The 22,074-nt window shown below is 41.2% G+C and overlaps 1 protein-coding gene across 2 annotated transcripts; it reads right to left on the bottom strand.

The window, feature by feature from the left end:
• Positions 1–4,171: 4,171 nt before the first annotated feature.
• Positions 4,172–6,595, bottom strand: LOC127121544 (protein MAIN-LIKE 2-like). Of its 2 annotated transcripts, none has more exons than XM_051052015.1 (2): positions 6,391–6,595; positions 4,172–6,289 (listed from the first exon to the last, which is right to left on the bottom strand). In XM_051052015.1, the coding sequence occupies exon 2, from the start codon at positions 5,294–5,296 to the stop codon at positions 4,247–4,249; it is 1,050 nt and encodes a 349-aa protein (XP_050907972.1). In that variant the 5' UTR covers positions 5,297–6,289; positions 6,391–6,595; the 3' UTR covers positions 4,172–4,246. Both variants share the same exon structure in this region, with proteins under 2 accessions (XP_050907972.1, XP_050907973.1).
• Positions 6,596–22,074: the final 15,479 nt, after the last annotated feature.

The raw sequence follows: 22,074 nt of genomic DNA, 5'->3' as shown, positions 1-22,074 counted from the left end.
CTTGATCATTTCTAATTGCTTCCACAAATTCACAATAATAAAAGACCAAGCATGAATCAAATGAATCAACAAAGTTTATTAGAATCCAGCATTTAAGTGTACAATGGAGGTTTCCTCACAATTTGTGGTTCTAAGTCCTAGATGAAACATTCATTCAATTATGTTGCAAAAAGAACAATATTCAATTACGAAAAGAGTAAAGTTCTTAATGCATTCTAAAATTCTAACCGAAGGTAACCATGTACCTTAGCATTATTCACTTGTTTATTTTTATCATTGCCATCCAAGCTCGGATGCACCTTCATTGGATACTTCTTTTGAGGAGCAACCAATCTAGAAGGTTTGACACTCAATCAACCAAAAATTTATTAAAACAAAAGAAATTTAAACCAAACACACAAATTAAAAACATAAACAATAACTATTACTTAAAAATTTTAAAAATGTGCATGGGGGACAAAACACCCCAAAAGTACATAACCAATACTAAAATACAACAAATCTGAAAATACAATAAAAATAAAACAAACTTAGCCCCCAAAGGACTCAGAACCCTCATCACTACCGGCTTCAGAACCGGTAGCATCATCATTATCATCATCATCATCATCACCATCATCCTCAGCACCACCTGAAGCACCAGCACCAGATGCACCGGCACCCGCCCCCTCTCCAAAAATAGGCCTGTCCACAGGCCAGCTAGCGTGCTGCAGAAACTGCTCACGCGTCATCATCGAGTGTTCACCGGAGGGGTCACGCACCTGCAACTGTAACAGCTGCATAGAATCATGAATATCTACCATGGCGCGCTGAGTTGCCGCCATCCAATCCCAGTTATAGTTGCAGACAGCCTGCTGGAAAGGATCGGATCCATGAGCAAAAGTACCAGGACCATCAGAAGTCCCGGTAGCATCAGCAGCTGAACTACTCCTTAAGTTCTTCGGTTTGCAGTACTTGGCCACGTATCTGTCATCAATGGCTGGCGGGATCCTCACTTGACTCCTGGAGGATAGCTTCACCCTCGCATGTTGGCACAATGCCATGATGAGACACGGGAAAGAAAGGGGACAGTTAACTCGTGCCCCCGACTTTAGCCCGTTCTCAATCACTGACTTCAATTCTAAAGCAATTATCCTCGCCACATCAATTTGGATATTCGTGAGAATGCAGTGAACCAAGTGTGCCACTGGGATCGACACGGTTGAAGTGTGAGACTTGGGTTTGATATTTGTCAGAACCAACAAAAGGATCAGTTGAGCCAAGGGAATCATGTCTTCCCTATGGTATCTCAGCGGAACCCCAGATGGGTTCAGCTCAACTGATTTCCCTTCAAAAAGCAGGGCAGCAGAAATTGAATCAGTATCCCGGTGAAGCCTCAAATCCCTATGGTAAGTGTCTCTCTCATTTGCCCCCAGATGGAGCGGTTCACCCAAGACACGGTTAATTGTGTCCCGATCGAAAGCAACAGTATGGCCGGAGACTCTAGTCGAACATGTGAATGGCTCGTCATCGTTCGGTAGTGCGTTCGCGTAGAACTCACGCACTGTTTCGATGTCATAATGCTCAAGGGGAGATATCAACCGGTCCCACTTTTTGCTATGAATCAACCCGGCAAATGTACGGTAGGTGCCTTCAGGGTTGATTATGAACCTTTTTTCCGGCAAAATCTTTCTCTTCTCCAAAGCCACATATCTAGCCGCTTGCTTTGGCCTGACAAATTTGTCGGTGTCGAACTGTATGGGCACGGTACGGGAAGTGCTCCCGACCTTTCTCTTTGTAGAAATGCTGGACTTGGATGCCATCTGCAAAGACATAGATAAGAAACAACACAAACACAAAACAGATTAGAAAGCAAAACAGAATTCCAACTACTGTCATGGTCGCTGCTGCTTCGCCTAGCGAGGACCTAGCGAAGATTCGCTACAGGTTCGCCTAGCGAAGTGGAAGCGAATGCTCGCCACTGATTCGCCTAGTGAGATGCTAGCGAATCTTACGGGTTTTGGGTTCTGCAATGTTTAACAACCAATTTCCAGAAAAACCTAAGTCTAATAGTATCCATTTCAGAAACAAAATGATTTATCATGCAAAGAATCGTTCTAGGATACATGCAATTCTAAACCCACATGCAAAACCTAAAGATTCCCACACCACCAACTTCACCCTAAATGTCTTATGTTCAAAAATTTCAAGCAATTGGAAACAGAAAGTAATGAAGAAGGGGCAAACCTGATTTGAGATCTGTTGAATTTAAAATGCACAGGAGGTTAGGGATGCAATGCAATGCCAAGGTTTAGAGTTGTTAGATGAAATGTGAGAGAGTGTTTGTGAGTGTGAGTTCAGAGTTCGTGAGTGCAACACTTTAAAAATGGTTATGGGCCCAAAAGAGTGGCCTGCTGAGAATTAAATGAGTTCTGCCACGCAGCGTTCGCTGCTGCTTCGCCTAGCGAGCAGCTAGCGAATCAGCTCGCTACTGCCTTCGCCTAGCGAGCAGCTAGCGAGCATGACAGCATTTGCTTTTTCAAAACAGCATTCCAAGCACATATCAACAAGGTTTTTCAAATGGGACACCAATACAACATAAAAAAAACTGTAAATACTTACAATGTTGGGGTGCCTCCCAACAAGCGCTTGTTTAACGTCGGATAAGCTCGACGGTTCGATGCTCACAGAGGAGCATCCAAGGAAATAGCACAGCTCCCGTGATCCACATGACCGCCGAGATAAACCTTCAATCGTTGGCCATTAACGGTCCAACTCTCCTTCTTTTCCATGTCCTCAATGACAATAGCTCCATATTCCTTGACTTCTTTGACCCGAAATGGCCCGGACCATTTTGATTTCAATTTTCCGGGGAATAGCTTCAACCTGGAATTGAACAATAGGACCAACTATCCGGGCACAAATTCCTTCTTGCGAAGCTTTTTGTCATGATATTTTTTTACCTTTTCTTTATACAACCAACTCGAGTGATATGCGGCATTGCGCATCTCTTCCAACTCAAGCAGTTGCACCTTCCTTTTCTCACCGGCCAAATCCTTATCAAAATTTAATAATTTCAGGGCCCACAATGCTTGGCAAATTTACCGAGATAACCCACTTTTTCGAAGAAATTCCCAAAATAACCCAGTTTTCAAAAAAATTCCCAATCTACCCCACTTTTAGGAGGAGGCGCCAATTGGATTGGCGCCCCCTCTTAAAAATTGCAAGGAGGCGCCAATTGGATTGGCTAGGGCACCTGCCCTAGCCAATCCAATTGGCGCCTATGTGTAATTTTTAAGAGGGGGCGCCAATCCAATTGGCGCCTCCCTTAAAAAAGCCTCAAATGAAAAAACTTCCAACATTAAAGTTGTAGATCTTTTCAAGATAATGAATTTGGATATAAATTTTGCATCATTTGGATTTTTTATGAGAAAGTTATGGGTAGTTGAAGTTGGACTTCTGAGTTTTTGAACTGTTATCTGACCGATAATGTTTTGTATTATTGCATGTGTTTCTTTTAGGAATATGAATTTTTGTCCAACATAACATTTGAAGTAGACATCTTAAATTTTCCAATGCACTTGGTCCCACCTCAAAATAATTAAAAATGAGTGAGTTAGGTCTTTGCGAACTTGACCCAAAATTAGGGTTTATGTCAAAACAAGTGTATGTGAATTTTGCCAAAAGGGACCAACTTCAAGCCCTTTAGTTTGAATGATAAAAGCCTCAAATGACAAAACCTTCAACATAAAAGTTGTATATCTTTTCAAGATAATGAATTTGGACTAAAGTTTTGCATCATTTTCAATTTTTATGAGAAAGGTATAGGCACCTGAACTTGGACTCTTTGGCATTTTATCTGTTATCTGACCTATAATGTTTTGTATTATTGCATGTGTTTGTGTTAGAGTTATGAATTTTTGTCCAACATAACAAGTGAAGTAGACATCTTAAATTTTCCAATGCACTTGGTCCCACCTCAAAATAATTAAAAATGAGTGAGGTAGGTCCTTGCGAACTTGACCCAAAATTAGGGTTTCTGTCAAAACATGTGTAGGTGAATTTTGCCAAAAGGGACCAAATTCAAGCCCTTCAACATAACAATAACAAGTCCTTGAATTAGGGTTTCTGACCTATAATGTTTTGTATTATGATATGTGTTTATTTTAGAATTATGAAAGAAACCTAATGTTTGGAGTTTACACAAAGATAAATTTGACATAATACGAATTGATATTAATAAAATTTGGATTTTACACAAAGAATCCTAATGGTGATGACCGGGATCACCTAACCGACCTCCGGTCCCACATCCCCTAGCTACCCTAACCCTTGGCCCTAACCCACGTTGACGATTCTGCACCGGTGTTTGTTCATCTGATGGTCCAGGAGCGTCATTACCTCCTACAGGAGAAGATCCATTGAGGTATTCAGCCAACTCAGCATAGTCTTCAGTATTCAATGATGGTGTACCGGCGTAGCTGAGCTCATGACCCATGCCAGAGAAGTTGGGGTGTGGTTGACTCATGGATGGGCGACCGGGACGGTTGAAGGGAGACATGGGTGTGAATGATGGGTCTAGGAACAGTTGGAAAGGTTGTTGGGGTGTTTGGAAAGGGTATGGTTGTGGGATGTTTTGGTATTGTGATGTTTGGGGTTCTTGGCTACGGTAGGAGGAGGGGCGGTTAGTGTTTTGGCTAAGGCGACTTTGGTAGGGTGATGGTGTGGGTGCGAAGCGATGTTCGGTCGAAGGTTGATGGTCCATTTGTTGGTGGTGGTATGGGGGATGTTCTTGGTTTTGGGGTTGGGTGAATGGCATGTTTTGGTTGTATGTTTGTGTGTTTGTGGAACGGAAAGTTTGACGGATAGGTGGTTGTGAGTAACCGGGCTGAGAATGTTGTTGGGGGTTAGATGTTGATCCTTCTTGTGTGTAACTTGTCTGGCGTGGGTCGTAGAGGTACATATCATCGGCGATGAATTGAAATCCAACTGATCTATACCAAGCCATATAAGTATGACTTGGTTTTACCTCATTTGGCATGACTGCGTCAGTTAAGACATGGTCATGACGGTGCTTCCACTTGCGACACTCTGATCTTGCGAAGGTTTGCCAAGGGTTGTAGTTCCATTGGTCGTTCACTTTACGCATATGCCATTCTCCTAGGCTAGCTGGGGGATCTGGGATATTCGGGACCATACCAAACTGCAGCTTCACACGATCGGTGTTGTGCATCTCCACTGTTGTGAACCGTATTATCGGTGTGCATGTTGTCCATACGGCTGCGTCTTCAGGGTTGATCTGATGCTCATGATCCATATTAAGGTATGGACGCCAAATGAACTGAAATGTTAAAGACGATAGGATTTAAATGAATGTAGAAAAAGTCAACATAATATGAAGAAATAATGAAATTATTTTGCTTACGTCTGCCGGTCGAAGGTGATCCAACAGGTTGCGATATTGAGTAATACAGTGTCTCGGACATCTGCTGTAATTCATACCGCGTGCCGACCATCTACACCAAAAAGTTAAAATAAATTAGTTATGGGTAATAAACTGTAAGGAAGGAAGTAAAGATATAGCAATTTAAACAACTTACTTTTTTGCATATGGAAAAGTGAAGGGGTTGTTATTGACCGGTGCTAGAGACGGTAGTCTTGACCATCCCCATGCTTGTAGCAAAACAGCACATCCAGAAAATGTAGAAGTGTCTTTGTGAGAGTTTTTGCACAACGAACTATAGAGATAAGCTAGACATGCGGATCCCCAACTATAACTACCTATTCTATCTATATGTCTAAGTAAAGGTAAGTACATAATATGCATGCTAGAACCACTACCTTCGGGAAATAAAAAGGATCCTAGTAACAACATAATGTAACACCTAGTTTTGATGATTCGAGCATCTTCGGTAGAATGCTCATCTAAATAAAAACTATTATAATATGACTTTAGGCGTGAGAGTAGTATACCTTGTCCCCTAGCATTATCATCTAACAAATCAGTGTTTAAAAGCTCCATGCAAATTGAATTTGCATAGTTGGTCTTACCATTAACAGCTTTGCCTTCAATTCGTAATCCTAAAAGCATGTAGACGTCTTCTAACGTCACGGTACACTCACCGGTTGGAAACCAAAATGTGTGTGTCTCTGGCCTCCATCTTTCGTATAAGGCTAGAATGAACTTGTTATCTATAGACCAAGACATAATTTTGCTAATGTGACCAAAACCGGCGAGTTCAACATAAGGTTGAATCATCGGGTCCATTGGGACAAATTCGTGGACTCGAGTTCGAAACCTTGAGACATCCTATAATAGAAATAATGTAACACCTGACTAAGTCGGTATTTCAAAATAAAATGGGGTTGGTGGAGATGAAACATAAAAAATAAGTATAAGAAAAAACTTACGTATGTCGCGATGTTTGCAACTGTTCCTCTGTGTGCTTCGCCCATTGTGAGTAAAGACATATTGTTGGGGAGTTGGTGTAGATGAAAATGGAAGATTTTGTTGAAGATGAAATTGTAAAAGAAGTAATGTAGATGAAGTAGTGAGAAATGTAGATGAAGTAGTGAGAATGTTGGTGTGGAAGAATTGTTGAAGGAGTGGATGAATTTATAGGCAAATGGAGGAGTGCATAAAAAATTGTGTTTGCATGGTGTCTCCACCTCATTTGGCGACCATGTACAATATTAAAGAGGGGGCGCCATTCAAATTGGCGACACCATAGGGTACATGTATGCAAGGCTAGTTCTGAATGCTTGGTTTCGAGGACTGACTCCATGGGGGCGCCATTCAAATTGGCGACCATGTACAAGCCTTAAAGGTAGGCGCCAAACCAATTGGCGCCACCTTCTGCATGTCTGACACGTGGCATTATTGTCTCCTGCATGCTGAACAACTCACTTATGGATGGCTTGCATGATTGACACATCATCTCTGACCATCTTAGGTGTCCGACACGTGTCTGTCTTGTCTCCTGCATGCTGATGACTACCTTCTTGATAGCTTGCCTGGTTGACACATCAAGTCACACTGTCTTGCAGGATTGACACATCATCTCAGACACATGGCTCTCTAGTATCCTGCATGCTGAATACTCACTTCTGTCTTGACTAGCTAGCATGCTTGACACATCATCTCTGACCATCTTAGGTGTCCGACACGTGTCTGTCTTGTCTCCTGCATGCTGATGACTACCTTCTTGATAGCTTGCCTGGTTGACACATCAAGTCACACTGTCTTGCAGGATTGACACATCATCTCAGACACGTGGCTCTCTAGTATCCTGCATGATGAATACTCACTTCTGTCTTGACTAGCTAGCATGCTTGACACATCATCTCTGACCATCTTAGGTGTCCGACACGTGTCTGTCTTGTCTCCTGCATGCTGATGACTACCTTCTTGATAGCTTGCCTGGTTGACACATCAAGTCACACTATCTTGCAGGATTGACACATCATCTCAGACACGTGGCTCTCTAGTATCCTGCATGCTGAATACTCACTTCTGTCTTGACTAGCTAGCATGCTTGACACATCATCTCTGACCATCTTAGGTGTCCGACACGTGTCTGTCTTGTCTCCTGCATGCTGATGACTACCTTCTTGATAGCTTGCCTGGTTGACACATCAAGTCACACTGTCTTGCAGGATTGACACATCATCTCAGACACGTGGCTCTCTAGTATCCTGCATGCTGAATACTCACTTATGTCTTGACTAGCTAGCATGCTTGACACATCAACTCACACTGTCTTGCATGACAGACACATCAACTCATGACTAGCTAGCATGCTTGACACATCAACTCACACTGTATTGCATGACAGACACCTCATCTCTGAAATTACTTGCATGCTTGACACAGTATCTCAGAGTAGCTTCAATGTGAGACACTGATACCATCTATTTAAGTGTCTTACTATCACATTCATCTGCACTTGCAAAATACTTTTCATCTCCAAAATACTTTTCATCTTCACTCACATTCATGTTCACTCACATTAATACTTATCATCTGCAAAATACTTTTCATCTTCACTCACATTCATCTGCACTTGCAAAATACTTTTTATCTCCAAAATGTCATCTTCATCATTATACAGTATCAACGTTCACTGCAACGGTGAAACTTTTGAGTCTGAGCTTCATGGTTTTTGTTTTAGAAACACTGATACCATTAGAGTGACAATGAAGAGAAATGCAACCTTTTTGCATTTCAAAAAAAGAATACAATCCTTTATAGCATTAGGTATTGTGTCAAAGATGACATATCAGAATCCTATATTTTTTGAGAATGGTCAATGCAAGTTTTTCCCCCTAAAGATACGAGACGATGAAGATGTTGAAAGCATGTTTCTTAGTCATGAACATTCAGGCATGGATTGTATCGAGTTGTACATTACTATACAACCATGTATACCGTCTCAACAGTCTCAACTAACCGATCAGGATCCAGCTGGTGAAGATGCTGCAGATGATGCACAATGGTCAGATGAACTCAACCCAGAAGCCGAAGTAGAGGTCGACGTTGTTGATGAAGAAGAAGAGGAGACTGAGGTACAGGTTGATCACATCCTGAACAACGACGATGAAGATGAGGCTCAACCACCACCAATACCTCCTACTCATGCCTACAATCCTCCTCAACATATGACAAATATGGATCTTCACGATGATTTCTATAATCCGTATCCGAGACCAGTAGGCGAATTAAAGGTGGGAGACATGTTTCGTACCAAAGAGGAATGTGTCTTGGCAATAAAAAAATACCATATGAACAACTTTGCTGACTTTACAGTGAAACGCAATGACTCTAGAAGGTATGTTATCGAATGTCGTAACATGCTTTGTAAGTTTCGTTTGGCTGCATCTTACAAGAAGAAAAATGACTCTTGGGAGATCGCCTCAATAGACCCACCACACAGTTGCATTGCAACTAACGTTGAACAAGATCACCGTAAACTGAGCACAACTTTGATATGTCAAGACATTCTGCCATTGGTAAATAAAGACCCATCAGTGAAGGTGAGTATAATTATATCCCATATCCGAACAACATATAATTATACTCCATCTTACAAGAAAGCATGGATTGCGAGGACAAAGGCTGTTGAGCAGGTTTTCGGCAACTGGGAGGACTCATTCAAGGAATTACGACGGTTTTTATGGGCACTAAAAACTTATGTCCCAGGAACTGTGGCAATTCTGGAGACAGTGCCAGCAATGATGCCAGACGGAACCTGTGCTACAGGTAATAGAATATTTCACCGTCTTTTTTGGGCATTTGACCCGTGCATCAAAGGTTTCGCTTTCTGCAAACCTCTCCTGCAAATTGATGGCACTTGGTTATACGGAAAATACAAGGGTACTTTGCTCATGGCAGTTGCACAAGACGGTAACAACAATGTATTTCCCATTGCCTTTGCTCTTGTTGAAGGTGAAACGGCTGGTGGATGGGGTTTCTTTCTTCGACATCTCAGAACGCATGTCGCTCCACAAGCCAATCTATGTTTGATTTCTGATAGACATGCTGCCATTGAAAGTGCCTACAACAACCATGACAATGGATGGCATGATCCTCCTTCTACACATGTCTACTGTATCAGACACATTGCACAAAACTTCATGCGTGCTATAAAAGATAAGAATCTTCGCAAGAAGGTGGTGAATGTTGGGTATGCTTTAACTCAACCGTCTTTTCAATATTATCGTGATGAGATTCGTCTGTCTAATGAAGACGCGGGGAGATGGATAAATAACATCCCAGTAGAGCAGTGGACAAGAGCATTTGACGGTGGTTGTCGATGGGGCCACATGACAACAAACATTGTGGAATGCATGAACGGGGTTTTCAAAGGAATTCGAAACCTGCCGATAACCGCCTTGGTAAGATCAACCTATTATAGGTTGGCTTCTATGTTCGCAACCAGAGGTGAAAGATGGAGTGCAGTGTTAATGTCTGGACAAGTATTCAGTGAGTGTTGCATGAAGGTCATGAAAGAGGAGAGCATCAAAGCTACGACACACACTGTAACAGTGTTTGACCGTCAAAGACAAAATTTCAGCGTCCAGGAAACAATGGGCAACAGCGAGGGGAGACCAAATTTAGCCTACGCGGTTAAACTACACAGAAGTTGGTGCGATTGTGGAAAATTTCAGGCCTTCCGCATACCTTGCTCCCATGTCATTGCAGCATGCGCTTATACTCGTCAAGACGCTTACACCCATTTATCTGATGTGTACAAGGCCAACACCATCATGAATGTATATAGTCAAAGCTTTTCAGTACTACCAATGGAGGATTACTGGCCTCCATATGAAGGAGATATTGTTTGGCACAATGAAGAGATGCGTAGAAAGAAGAAAGGAAGGCCAAACAGCACACGTATCAGAACAGAGATGGATTCCACAGATAAAATGATAAGATTATGTAGTATCTGTCGTCAACCAGGACACAACAAAAACAACTGTCCCAATCAAGGAGCATCATCTAGATCTTAAGATTTTTGTAACATTTTATCTAGACCTTAAGCTTTTTGTAACATTTTATCTTGATCTTATGCTTTTTGTAACATTGTATTTCTGTAACAATCAATCAATATATATCATTAAGTTCTTGTTACAACGAGTTTCATAACCAACATCAGTACAAAACATCTGAAAACATAAATAATTCTAACTGATTACAACAATCAAATTAATGTCGTCTCGACCAAACATCATTTCCCTAGCATCCTTATCAGTCTTCATTCGCACCCAACCAAAGATACTGTCAAGTCTCTCAATACTTCTGATTTTTCCCCTTCTGGTATTTTCCCGTCTAACCATCGAACCAGCTCCCTCTTCAGTTGATCTAACGTGGTGATGTTCCAAAGCAGCATCAGCAATTGAGGTTTGTCTCTCGCATAAATCACCTTACCGTATCGGCGACGAACACCAAACATGATAGCCAAATGATTATATGAGTTGTGGAACAATAGGTCACACAACGCATCTATTTATAAGACAAAAAAGGCATTTTATGAGGGACTCGCCAATTGAGTTGGCGCCTCCTTCTAAAACATACACATAGGCGCCAATTGGATTGGCTAGGGCACCTACCCTAGCCTAGGGCACCTGCCCTAGCCTAGGGCACCTGCCCTAGCCAATCCAATTGGCGCCTCAATTCAAGTTTTAACAACAGTCGCCATATGAACAACTTTCATGTTCATCAAAAATCCATTTGAAACTTGGAAGCTCATCATTCATTTCAAAACATTATAGGGCATTTTGACAGAAACCCTAATTTTGGGTGAAGTTCGCAGGGACCTAACTCACTCATTTTTAATTATTTTGAGGTGGGACCAATTGCATTGGAAAATTTGAGTTGTCTACTTCAAATGTTATGTTGGACAAAAATTCATATTCCTAAAATAAACACATGCAATAATGCAATACATTATAGGTCAGATAATAGTTAAAAAACTCAGAAGTCCAACTTCAACTGCCCATAACTTTCTCATAAAAACTCCAAATGTTGCAAAAGTTATATCCAAATTCATTGTCTTGAAAAGATCTACAACTTTCATGTTGGAGGTTTTTTCATTTGAGGCTTTTTTAAGGGAGGCGCCAATTGGATTGGCGCCCCCTCTTAAAAATTACACATAGGCGCCAATTGGATTGGCTAGGGCAGGTGCCCTAGCCAATCCAATTGGCGCCTCCTCCAAAAAGTGGGGTAGATTGGGAATTTTTTTGAAAACTGGGTTATTTTGGGAATTTCTTCGAAAAAGTGGGTTATCTCGGTAAATTTGCCACAATGCTTTGTGCTCCAATTCAACCGGCAAATGACAAGTTTTACCAAACACCAATTGAAAAGGAGTTAGCCCAATTGGAGCTTTGAAAGCGGTACGGTATGCCCATAACGCTTCATCCAATTTTTGTGACCACTCTTTTTTCAAATTTGACACAGTTTTCTCAAGAATTCTCTTAATCTCACGATTAGAGACCTCGGCTTGCCCATTAGCTTGTGGGTGATACGGAGTTGTCACTCTATGCGATACACCGTAATGTTTTAAGACGTTTTCTAACGGTGCATTACAAAAGTGTGACCCTTCGTCACTAATCAACACTCGGGGGGTTCCGAAACGGGAAAATATGTTTTGCTTCAAAAAATTTATTACCGTTTTCGTATCCGCCCGAGGTGAGGCAATCGCCTCAACCCACTTAGAGACGTAATCAACTGCTACAAGCATATACTCGTTACCATAAGAGGGTGGGAATGGTCCTACAAAATCAATACCCCAACAATCAAAGACTTCAACCTCTTGGATGTTTTAGAGAGGCATCTCGTCTCTCTTACCAATCCCATCGCTTCTCTGGCAACTATCACAACTTTACGCATGGGCATGTGCGTCTTTGAAAATAGTGGGCCAATAAAATCCTGACTGAAGGACTTTGGTGGCCGTTCTTACCCCATTATAGTGTCCGCCGTAAGGCGAGTTGTGACAATGCCAAAGGATGCTCTGCGCCTCATCGCCGGTAACACACCTTCTCAAAAGGTTATCACCACCCAACTTAAACAAATATGGGTCATCCCATACGTAGTACTTGGCATCCGAAAGAAACTTCCTTTTTTGGTTCAAAGTTAGGTCGGGAGGCACAAAACCACTAGCCTTGTGGTTCGCAAAGTCTGCAAACCACGGCCTAACTTGAATTTTGAAAAGTTTTTCATCAGGAAACTCTTCCCGGATTTCCTTCTCTGAAGCGGTAACCTCCACATTAACTAAGCGAGATAAATGATCCGCCACCAAATTTTCCGATCCTTTCTTGTCTTTGATTTCAACATCAAATTCTTGCAACAAGAGGATCCAACGGATGAGCCTTTGCTTCGAATCCGGTTTGGTGAGCAAATATTTAATCGCCGAGTGGTCGGTATACACTACGACTTTGGATCCTATAAGATAAGACCTAAACTTTTCAAGCGCATACATTATCGCAAGTAATTCTTTTTCAGTGGTGGCATAGTTAATTTGAGCCTCATTAAGAACTTTACTTGCGTAATGTATCGCATGAAAATTTTTCTCTTTTCTTTGGCCTAATACCGCTCCGATTGCATAGTCGCTCGCATCACACATGAGCTCAAAATTTAAATTCCAATTTGGAGCGACTATAATTGGAGCGGTAACCAATTTTTCCTTTAAAATCTCAAAAGCTTGCAAACATTCATCAGTTAAAAGAAATACCTGATCCTTAGCTAGCAAGTTACTCAAAGGCTTAGCTACCTTTGAGAAGTCTTTGATAAAGCGCCGATAGAAGCCGGCATGCCCCAGAAAGCTTCGGATTCCCTTCACATTCACCGGAGGAGGTAACTTTTCAATCACTTCAACTTTAGCACGATCAACTTCAAGCCCTCTTGAAGAGACTTTATGCCCAAGCACGATCCCCTCAGTCACCATGAAGTGGCACTTCTCCCAATTAAGCACAAGGTTTGTCTTCACATATCTTTCAAGCACCGTTTCCAAGTTTGCCAAGCATAGACTAAAGGAACCACCAAATACTGAGAAGTCATCCATAAAGACTTCCATTGTTTTCTCGATAAGGTCGGCAAAAATAGCTTGCACACATCTTTGGAAAGTCGTCGGTGCATTGCACAACCCACAAGGCATTTTACGGTATGCGAAAATTCGAAAAGGACATGTGAAAGCCATCTTTTCATGATCGGCCGGGTCAACCGCAATTTGGTTATACCCAGAATAGCCATCTAAGAAACAATAGTATTGTTGCCCCGAAAGTCTTTCTAGAATTTGATCCATGAACGGGAGTGGAAAGTGGTCTTTTCGAGTTGCGGTATTCAACCGCCTATAATCAATACACATACGCCACCCCGTTTCAACTTTGGTCGGGATCAATTCATCCTTTTCATTTTGAATTACGGTAATGCCACCTTTCTTCGGAACCACATGCACAGGACTAACCCATGGGCTATCCGAAATCGGGTAGATCATTCCCGCATCCAACAACTTAACAACTTCCTTCCTAACAACTTCCTTCATAGTAGGATTTAAGCGGCGTTGTGTTTGAGCTACCGGCTTAAAATCCTCTTCCATTAAGATCTTGTGCATGCAATAGGAAGGACTAATTCCCTTGAGATCGGAAAGAGTCCAACCCATGGCTTCTTGATTCTTTTTCAACACTTTGATCAAACGGGCTTCTTCATCTTTTGTCAAAAGATTGCTTATGATAACCGGCTTTGCTTCGGTATCGTCGAGGAATGCATACTTCAAAGTAGAAGGTAACATTTTCAATTCAATAGGCGATTTTTCTTCATTAACCTCCTTCTTCAAGTCTTCCTCCTCAACTTCCCACAATTGTAGTTCGTTTAAACTATCAAGTTCCCTTAAGCATTCATCAAGAGCTTGCTCTTCTTCAACGGTGAAAACTTCAAAGGAGTCATCAAGAGCTAACTCCATAGGAGATATCTCATGAATATGCTTAGAAACTTCAAAGGTTGCCTCTTCAGTCGCATCAATTTGAAAACTATCACGTCTATCATTTGAATGCTTCATTGCTTTGAATAAATCAAATGTAACTTCTTCATTTTGGACCCTTACTTTCATCAAACTGTCGTAACGTCAATCATCATGCGTGCGGTTTTCATGAACGTCGGCCAAGAATGAGCGGAGCATCATCATCCTCTTCCATATCAATCACAACGAAATCGACCGGGAAAAAGAATTTGTCGACTTTAACCAAAACATCTTGGGCTACGCCATGAGGATGGGTAGTCGACTTATCGGCCAATTGCAAAGTCATCCGGATGGACTTAATTTCAATGTTGCCAAGCCTCTTCACAATAGACAATGGTATAAGATTAATGCTTGACCCCAAATCAATTAGTCATTTCCCGACATAGACATCACCAATTTTAACCGGCAAAGTGACTCGGCCCGGGTCAACCTCTTTTTTTGGAAGCGTCCTTTGAATGATTGCACTACAGCTCGCATCTAGGACAATGGTCTCCGGTTCCGTGTACCTCCGCTTTTTTGTAAGTATGTCTTTCATGAATTTTGCATACTTAGGCATTTGCTCCAATGCTTCGGCAAACGGAATGTTCACTTGCAGTTGTTTGAAAATATCCATGAACCGGACGTAATGTCGTTCATTCTCCCTTTTAGATGGAGCGTGTGGATACGGAAGGTTTTGGATTGGAGTAGCGCTCACTACCTCCTTTCCTTTAGCAACTCTAGAACTTCTTGCTCTTTTCTTTTTCACTCCCTCCACCGTCACTTCATCATTCTTATTCTTTTCGACTTCCACACTTTCTTTATTTTCAACTTCACCATTTTTTTCGTCCTTTTCAACTTCTTCCTCGCTCCACTCCCCAACTTCACCATCAATACTATCCTCTATTATTTTCTCCTCATCTTCTCTTTTTTCACTCTCATCTCTTTTTTTATTCTCACTAATCAACTCCCTTCCACTTCTCGTCGTTATCGCTTTACAATGCTCTTTAGGATTCGTTTGCGTGTTCGCCGAGAAAGATGGACCGGGTTGTTGTTCTGCTAGTTGTTTAGCAAGTTGTCCGACTTGAGTCTCGAGATTTTTGATTGCCGCATCGTTGCTCTTTTGATTAGCCATCGACATTTGCATAAATTGTGTCAATGTCTCTTCCAATTTTGAAGTCACGACCGGCGGTTGTTGAGGTTGGTAAGGATTTTGGGGAGGGTTTTGACGGCTAGAAGAACCACCCCCATAACCTTGGTTATGGTAATAGTTAGTCCTTGGTTGGAACCCTTGATTCCCTTGAAAGTGTTGTTGCTGATTTGGAGGATGTGGTTGATACGGTTGTTGTGGTTGTTGCCTCGGTTGGTAGTCTCGTTGGTTCGCCATATTGTTTACTTCTTCGAACCCGGGAGGTGGACAAAATCCGGTGTCATGCTCACCTTTGCAAAGCTCACAACAAGCTATTTGTTTAGCTTTTGAAGGTTCTCTCAACTCTTTTATTTGTTGAGTTAAGAGTTCAACTTGTTGTGAAATGAGCTTGTTTTGGGCAAGAATAACATCGTTCGTCCCAAGTTCAAGCACTCCCGGTTTCTTCAAAGAGTTGCCTCTACTTTGACTTTGGAGGTCATTTAGAGCCATTCTGTTTATGATATCAGTAGCTTCTTCGGCGCTTTTAGACAACAAGGAACCACCCGAGGTAGCATCCAACAAAGTTTTGCAATTTGGTTGAAGGCCATTTTTGAAAATGTGGATTTGAGTCAATTTGTCAAAACCATGCCCTTTACACTTCCGAAGCATGGATTTGAATCTTTCCCACGCCTCATTCAATGATTCGTTGGTCCCTTGTGAAAACACGGAGATTGCCGTTTTGGATTCCATGAAACGATTGTGGGAGAAAAATCTTTCAATGAACTTCTCTTCCAACATGTTCCAATCCGTCATGACTGCAGGTGTTTGATCCAAGTACCAATATTTTGCTTTGCCGAGCAAAGCGTGGGGAAATAATCTTTTGAACAACGGTAGCTCTTGAGCTTGATCAACTCCGGCCGCCAATGCTATCTCATAAAATTTGGTGAGAAAAGCAAATGGGTCTTCATGGTCCATTCTGGTGAATGGACTTCCATATAGTAGGTTAAGAGTTCCCGTTTTCATCTCGGCTTGCCTTCCCGTGTGGTTGGCAAACTGAGCAGTATTCCTTGGACTGTTGACACAAGGTGTGGACATGGGCAGTGGTTGTAGTGGTTGATCCATGATAGGTATGAAAGGTGGTGGATGTGTTGTAGAAGAACTTTCTCCTTGTTTTTGTTGTTGTCTAGCTTGTTGCCTCCTTCGTCTCGTTCTGCTATTCAGTCTCCTGGCGGTTCTTTCGATCTCAGGATCAAAAAGAAGTTCGTCCTCAGGAACCTGCCCTCGCATAAAACGAAAGCTGCACACTAAACCAAACAAATTACAAGCACAAGTCAAAAATTCAAAAGTTAAAAATCTAGCAACTATTGCGATGCTCGCAATATCAATTCACAATCCCCGGCAACGACGCCATTTTGTTGGAATAGGGTTAGAGTGTCGGGTTTTTGTTATCGTCTCCACAGGGATTGTGAGATATCGCCGCCGTTCGACAGTTGTTTTAATTCTTAACTCGTAGTAACAAGGGGGTTTTGGTTTTAGTAATGGTAGCTTGCATAAAAATGTAAGAAAATGCGGTAAAAGTTTTGGTTTTTCTATTTGAGAAATATTGTCAAAGTTAGGGTTCGACGATCACTTTGCATGTATATGTTCGATCAACAAGACTCATAAACTCCTTTAGATGATAAACTATTTCACAAAGTCCTCTCAATGTGTTTATCTCTAACACACATTGTGGGTTTTCCCATTTTGATCCATTGTTTATCTCTAACACAATCTATCAAAATGAAAACTTTTTGGTTCAACTTTATGGTGAACAAAATCATTCATTACTATCTCTAGCTAACAAACAAGATTGGATGAAAACCTAGGTAAAGAGTTGGTAAACATCTCTCAATCATAAACCAACACAAAGAGTTATCGATAAAACAAAGTTTTCACCATATATTCATCATTAAAGAGTTTACAAATGAAGATCATCCCATTTACACACAAAGCTAATGATCATCTACATCTAACCTTGACAAAATGAAGAACTTAGCCACTCATTTTCATGGTGGCTTGGTCAACAAGTTTCGGAAGAAGGTTGATCAACATCCGAGTCGAAGAATCGAGATTGGATGGGAATCCACCTTTTTTTTGTGGGATATTGTTAAGAGATGAAGAAGAATGAAGAAATGGGTTTCTAGGTTACAAAATATCTCTAGAGCAATGCTAGAAAATATCTAAGAAAATTCTAAGTAAAAGTACAAAGTATGGCTCCAAAAAGTAGCCCCTGCTACTTATAGTGTTGCTACTGAGCTGTCATGCTCGCTAGGCGAGCAGAATGGTTCGCCTAGCGAGCCCCAAAATAGGCACCAGAGGCACCTGCGCCCAGAAAATATCTAAGTCCATATTTGCATGTTCGCTAGGCGAACAAAACCTTCGCTAGGCGAAGCCTACGCTTCCACCTTCGCTCCAGCGAGTTTAGGTGGTTTTGTTACTGGAATTGCTCGCTGGGAGCTCGCTAGTGGCTCGCCTAGCGAGCAAGTGCTGGCTGCGCTTTTGACCAAGTCTGGGCGTGTTCACTACCACCTTCGCTGGCTGCTCGCCTAGAGAGTTCGTTGACATTTGCTACTGTAAAATTCTGAGAATGCTCGCTAGCAGCTCGCTGGATGCTCGCCTAGCGAGCACTTCGCTACAGCACTCGCCTAGCGAGCATGCTGATGAATGCTTCCTTTTCTTGGTCCCTTTGCCAACTTTCTTGTGCCTTCATTTTCTATTATTTCATGCCTAATTCCTGTACAATAATGCACAAATTAAAGGTACCAAGATCGCTTAACATTGTATTGCAATTCATCAAAAACAAAGGCGGTTTCGAACACTTTAGCAACAAAAAGGAGTGAAAGATGCCCACATTTGATAGCTCAAATAAGCACTTTTGGGCATCTAACAGATATCAGGTTCCTGCAGGGTGTTTAAATAAAGGTTGTGCAGGATTTAGCTGAGATGTGAGACCCGATGTCAAGACATGTGTATACAGAATATTCAGTCTGAATGTTATGTATTTTATGATTGCACTTTTCATGCTAATTTGTGTGTGATTAATGTGGAGATTGAACGCGCCATTCAATCAGTAATTAAAACCAGATTGATTTATTTTCCAACAAGATATGATCAGCTGCCATAAGAAGATACGAAAGGAAAATAGATTTAGGGTTTTATGATGTCCAAGCCCATTCAAATGCTTCTATAAAAGGCCATGTAAAACCTGTTTTTAACACACAACAGAACGAGCGAAATAGTGAGAGAGAATAAGGGTTTTAGTCTTGTGTGCATTTGTGTATTGTGAGCCATTCTTTCATCCTATTGATGATTGAATTCAAATGACTTTTGAGTTGTAATTTGTCCACTCTAAGCTTTGAAGCATGAGTGTGTGTTTACTTGGTTGAAGCTTTTAAGCAAGGTCAAGTATGTGTTCTTGAAGAGTGTCTTCGTTCATTGTAAGATTTATTTTTACATCACTGCTGTGATTGAGGGGGAGTGAGTAGGATCTCTTATCTAAGAGTTCTTAGATAGAAGTCACACGGGTAGAGATTAGGTGAAAAGACTGTAACTTGAAGTTGTTTACTAAGAGTCTTTGAACTAATTCTGTTTAGTGGATTTCCTTCCTGGCTTGTAGCCCCCAAACGTAGGTGAGTTTGCACCGAACTGGGTTAACAATTGCTTGTATTACTTGTACTATTGTTCTTTATCTTTTATCCTGTTTATATTATTCAGATATTAGTGTCATGACATTACCTTCGACATCTAATATCTGATACCAGAATTTCAATTGGTATAAGAGCGTGCATCCTACTCTGGTTCTGGGTGAGATCTTGGGATGTTACTTTCTGGTACTATGGATAAAGACGGAGGATCTATTCACAGACCACCAATTCTGGATGGATCTAACTATGACTACTAGAAACCTCGAATGGTAGCCTTCCTGAAATCTTTGGATAATAAGGCTTGGAAGGTTGTTCTAACAGGCTGGGAACATCCAGTTATTACTAAGGAAGGAGAAGTTACAACTGATAAGAAGGCTGAGGAACATTGGACCAAGGAGGAGGATGAACTAGCCCTTGGAAACTCTAAAGCATTGAATTCTATATTCAATGGGGTTGATAAGAACATCTTCAAACTGGTGAACAACTGTGAGGTGGCTAAAGACGCTTGGAATATTCTCAAAACTACTCATGAAGGTACCTCTAGAGTAAAGAAGTCTAGATCGCAGCTGCTTACTACCAAGTTTGAAAATTTGAGGATGAAAGAAGATGAAAATATTCATGACTTTCATATGAATATCCTTGAAATTGCTAATGCCTCAGGAGCCCTGGGTGAGAAGATGTCAGATGAAAAACTAGTAAGGAAAATTCTCAGGTCACTTCCCAAGAGTTTTGCCATGAAAGTGACAGCCATAGAAGAATCTCAAGACATCTGCAATATGAGAGTGAATGAGCTAATTGGATCCCTCCAAACATTTGAGTTAGGAATGAGTGATGGATCTGAAAAGAAAGTCAAAAGCATAATCTTCATGTCAAACACTAAAGAGAAAGAGGAAGAAAGTGGTCAAGATACTGATGAAGATCTGGAAAATGATGTAGCATTACTGGGGAGACAATTCAACAAACTCCTGAAAAAAAATGGATGTAAGGTCTAAGTCTAATGTCAAGAACAAATCATTTGACATCAGTAGGTCCAATGGTGCTGGAAGAAGAACAAGATCTGATGAAAAGTCCAAACAAGGAAAAGGAGTTCAATGCCATGAATGTGATAAGTATGGACACATTAGAGCTGAATGTGGGACCTACCTCAAGAAAAAGAAAAAGAGTCTTGCTGCTACTTGGTCTGATGAAAGTGAAGCAGAAGGAGAGTCTTCCAATCTTGTGACTGCCTTGACTGGAAGATGGGGTTCTGATGAAGACTCAAGTGATGATGAAGTAACCTTTCATGAGTTAGCCACTACCTATAGAAAGTTGTGTTACAGAAGTGAAGAAGTGTGTCAACAAGTGGAAAATCAGAAGAAATTGATAACACAACTGGAGGATGAGAAGACAAAACACTTGGAAACCATCTCTAAGTTGAAGATTGAAGCAGTGTTCTTGAACTCCAAACTGGATGAGATGACAAAGTATGTCAGAATACTAAACAATGGATCTGACACCTTAGACAAAATCCTCCAGACTGGAAAAATGGCAGGAGACAAGTCTGGCCTTGGGTTCAATGAATGCAAACCTGAGTTTAGTCACACTGGTAGCAAACCAAAGATGTCACATCATGTGTCACAACATCATAAGGAAAGACAAATTAAAGGAAAATACCAAAGATGGAGATGTCATTACTATGGAAAATTTGGCCACATAAAACCATTCTGCTTTAAGTTGTATGGCTATCCTAGTCCTTCTCATCATCAACCTAGACCCAAACACCACATCCCTGTCAACAGAAAATAGTGGGTTCCTAGGACTGGTGCTACTAACCTGATAGCTCACACTTCCTTCAGAGTTTCAGCCAAAGAAGACTGGTATTTTGACAGTGGATGCTCCAGACACATGACTGGAAGCAAAAACCTGCTAATTGACCTTCATCCTCATGCCACCAGCTATGTAACCTTTGGTGATGGAGCAAAGGGTGAAATCAAGCGGATTGGAAAGCTAAACTGCCCTGAAGTTCCTAACCTTGACAATGTGCTACTTGTTAAAGGACTGACTGCAAACCTAATCAGCATCAGTCAACTGTGTGACCAAGGTCTAAATGTAAACTTCACAAAAACTGAATATCTAATTACTAATAAAGAAAATGAAGTGATCATGAAAGGAGTCAGGTCTAAGGACAACTGCTATATGTGGAGTTCTCAAGAGACTGACTATTCATCAATATGTACTCTAGCCAAAGAAGAAGAAGTGAAGTTATGGTATCAAAAATTGGGCCATCTACATCTTAAAGGAATGAAGAGGATTATATCTGTTGAAGATGTCAGAGGAATCCCAAACTTAAAGATTGATGAAGGAAGAGTTTGTGGGGAGTGTCAGATTGGAAAACAGACAAAGATGTCACATCAGACGATCAAACATGACACCACTTCCAGAGTGCTGGAACTTCCCCACATGGACTTGATGGGACCTATGCAAGTGGAAAGTCTTGGTGGGAAAAAGTATGCTTATGTGGTGGTGGATGACTTCTCCAGATACACCTGGGTAAATTTTATAAGGTAAAAATCTGATGTATTTGAGGTATTCAAAGATCTTTGCCTAAGACTTCAAAGAGAAAAAGAAAGTCAGGTTATCAGAATCAGAAGTGATCATGGGAAAGAATTTGAGAACGGGTAAATTTGCTGGATTCTGTTCATCTAAAGGAATTAGTCATGAGTTCTCATCTCCCATCACCCCTTAGCAAAATGGTGTGGTAGAAAGGAAAAATAGAACTCTTCAAGAATCTACCAGAGCTATGATTCATGCTAAG

Source organism: Lathyrus oleraceus, chromosome 2 (assembly GCF_024323335.1).
Source record: "Lathyrus oleraceus cultivar Zhongwan6 chromosome 2, CAAS_Psat_ZW6_1.0, whole genome shotgun sequence".
NCBI classification, from domain to species: Eukaryota; Viridiplantae; Streptophyta; class Magnoliopsida; order Fabales; family Fabaceae; genus Lathyrus; species Lathyrus oleraceus.
This window is presented reverse-complemented; position numbering and strand designations above follow the sequence as displayed.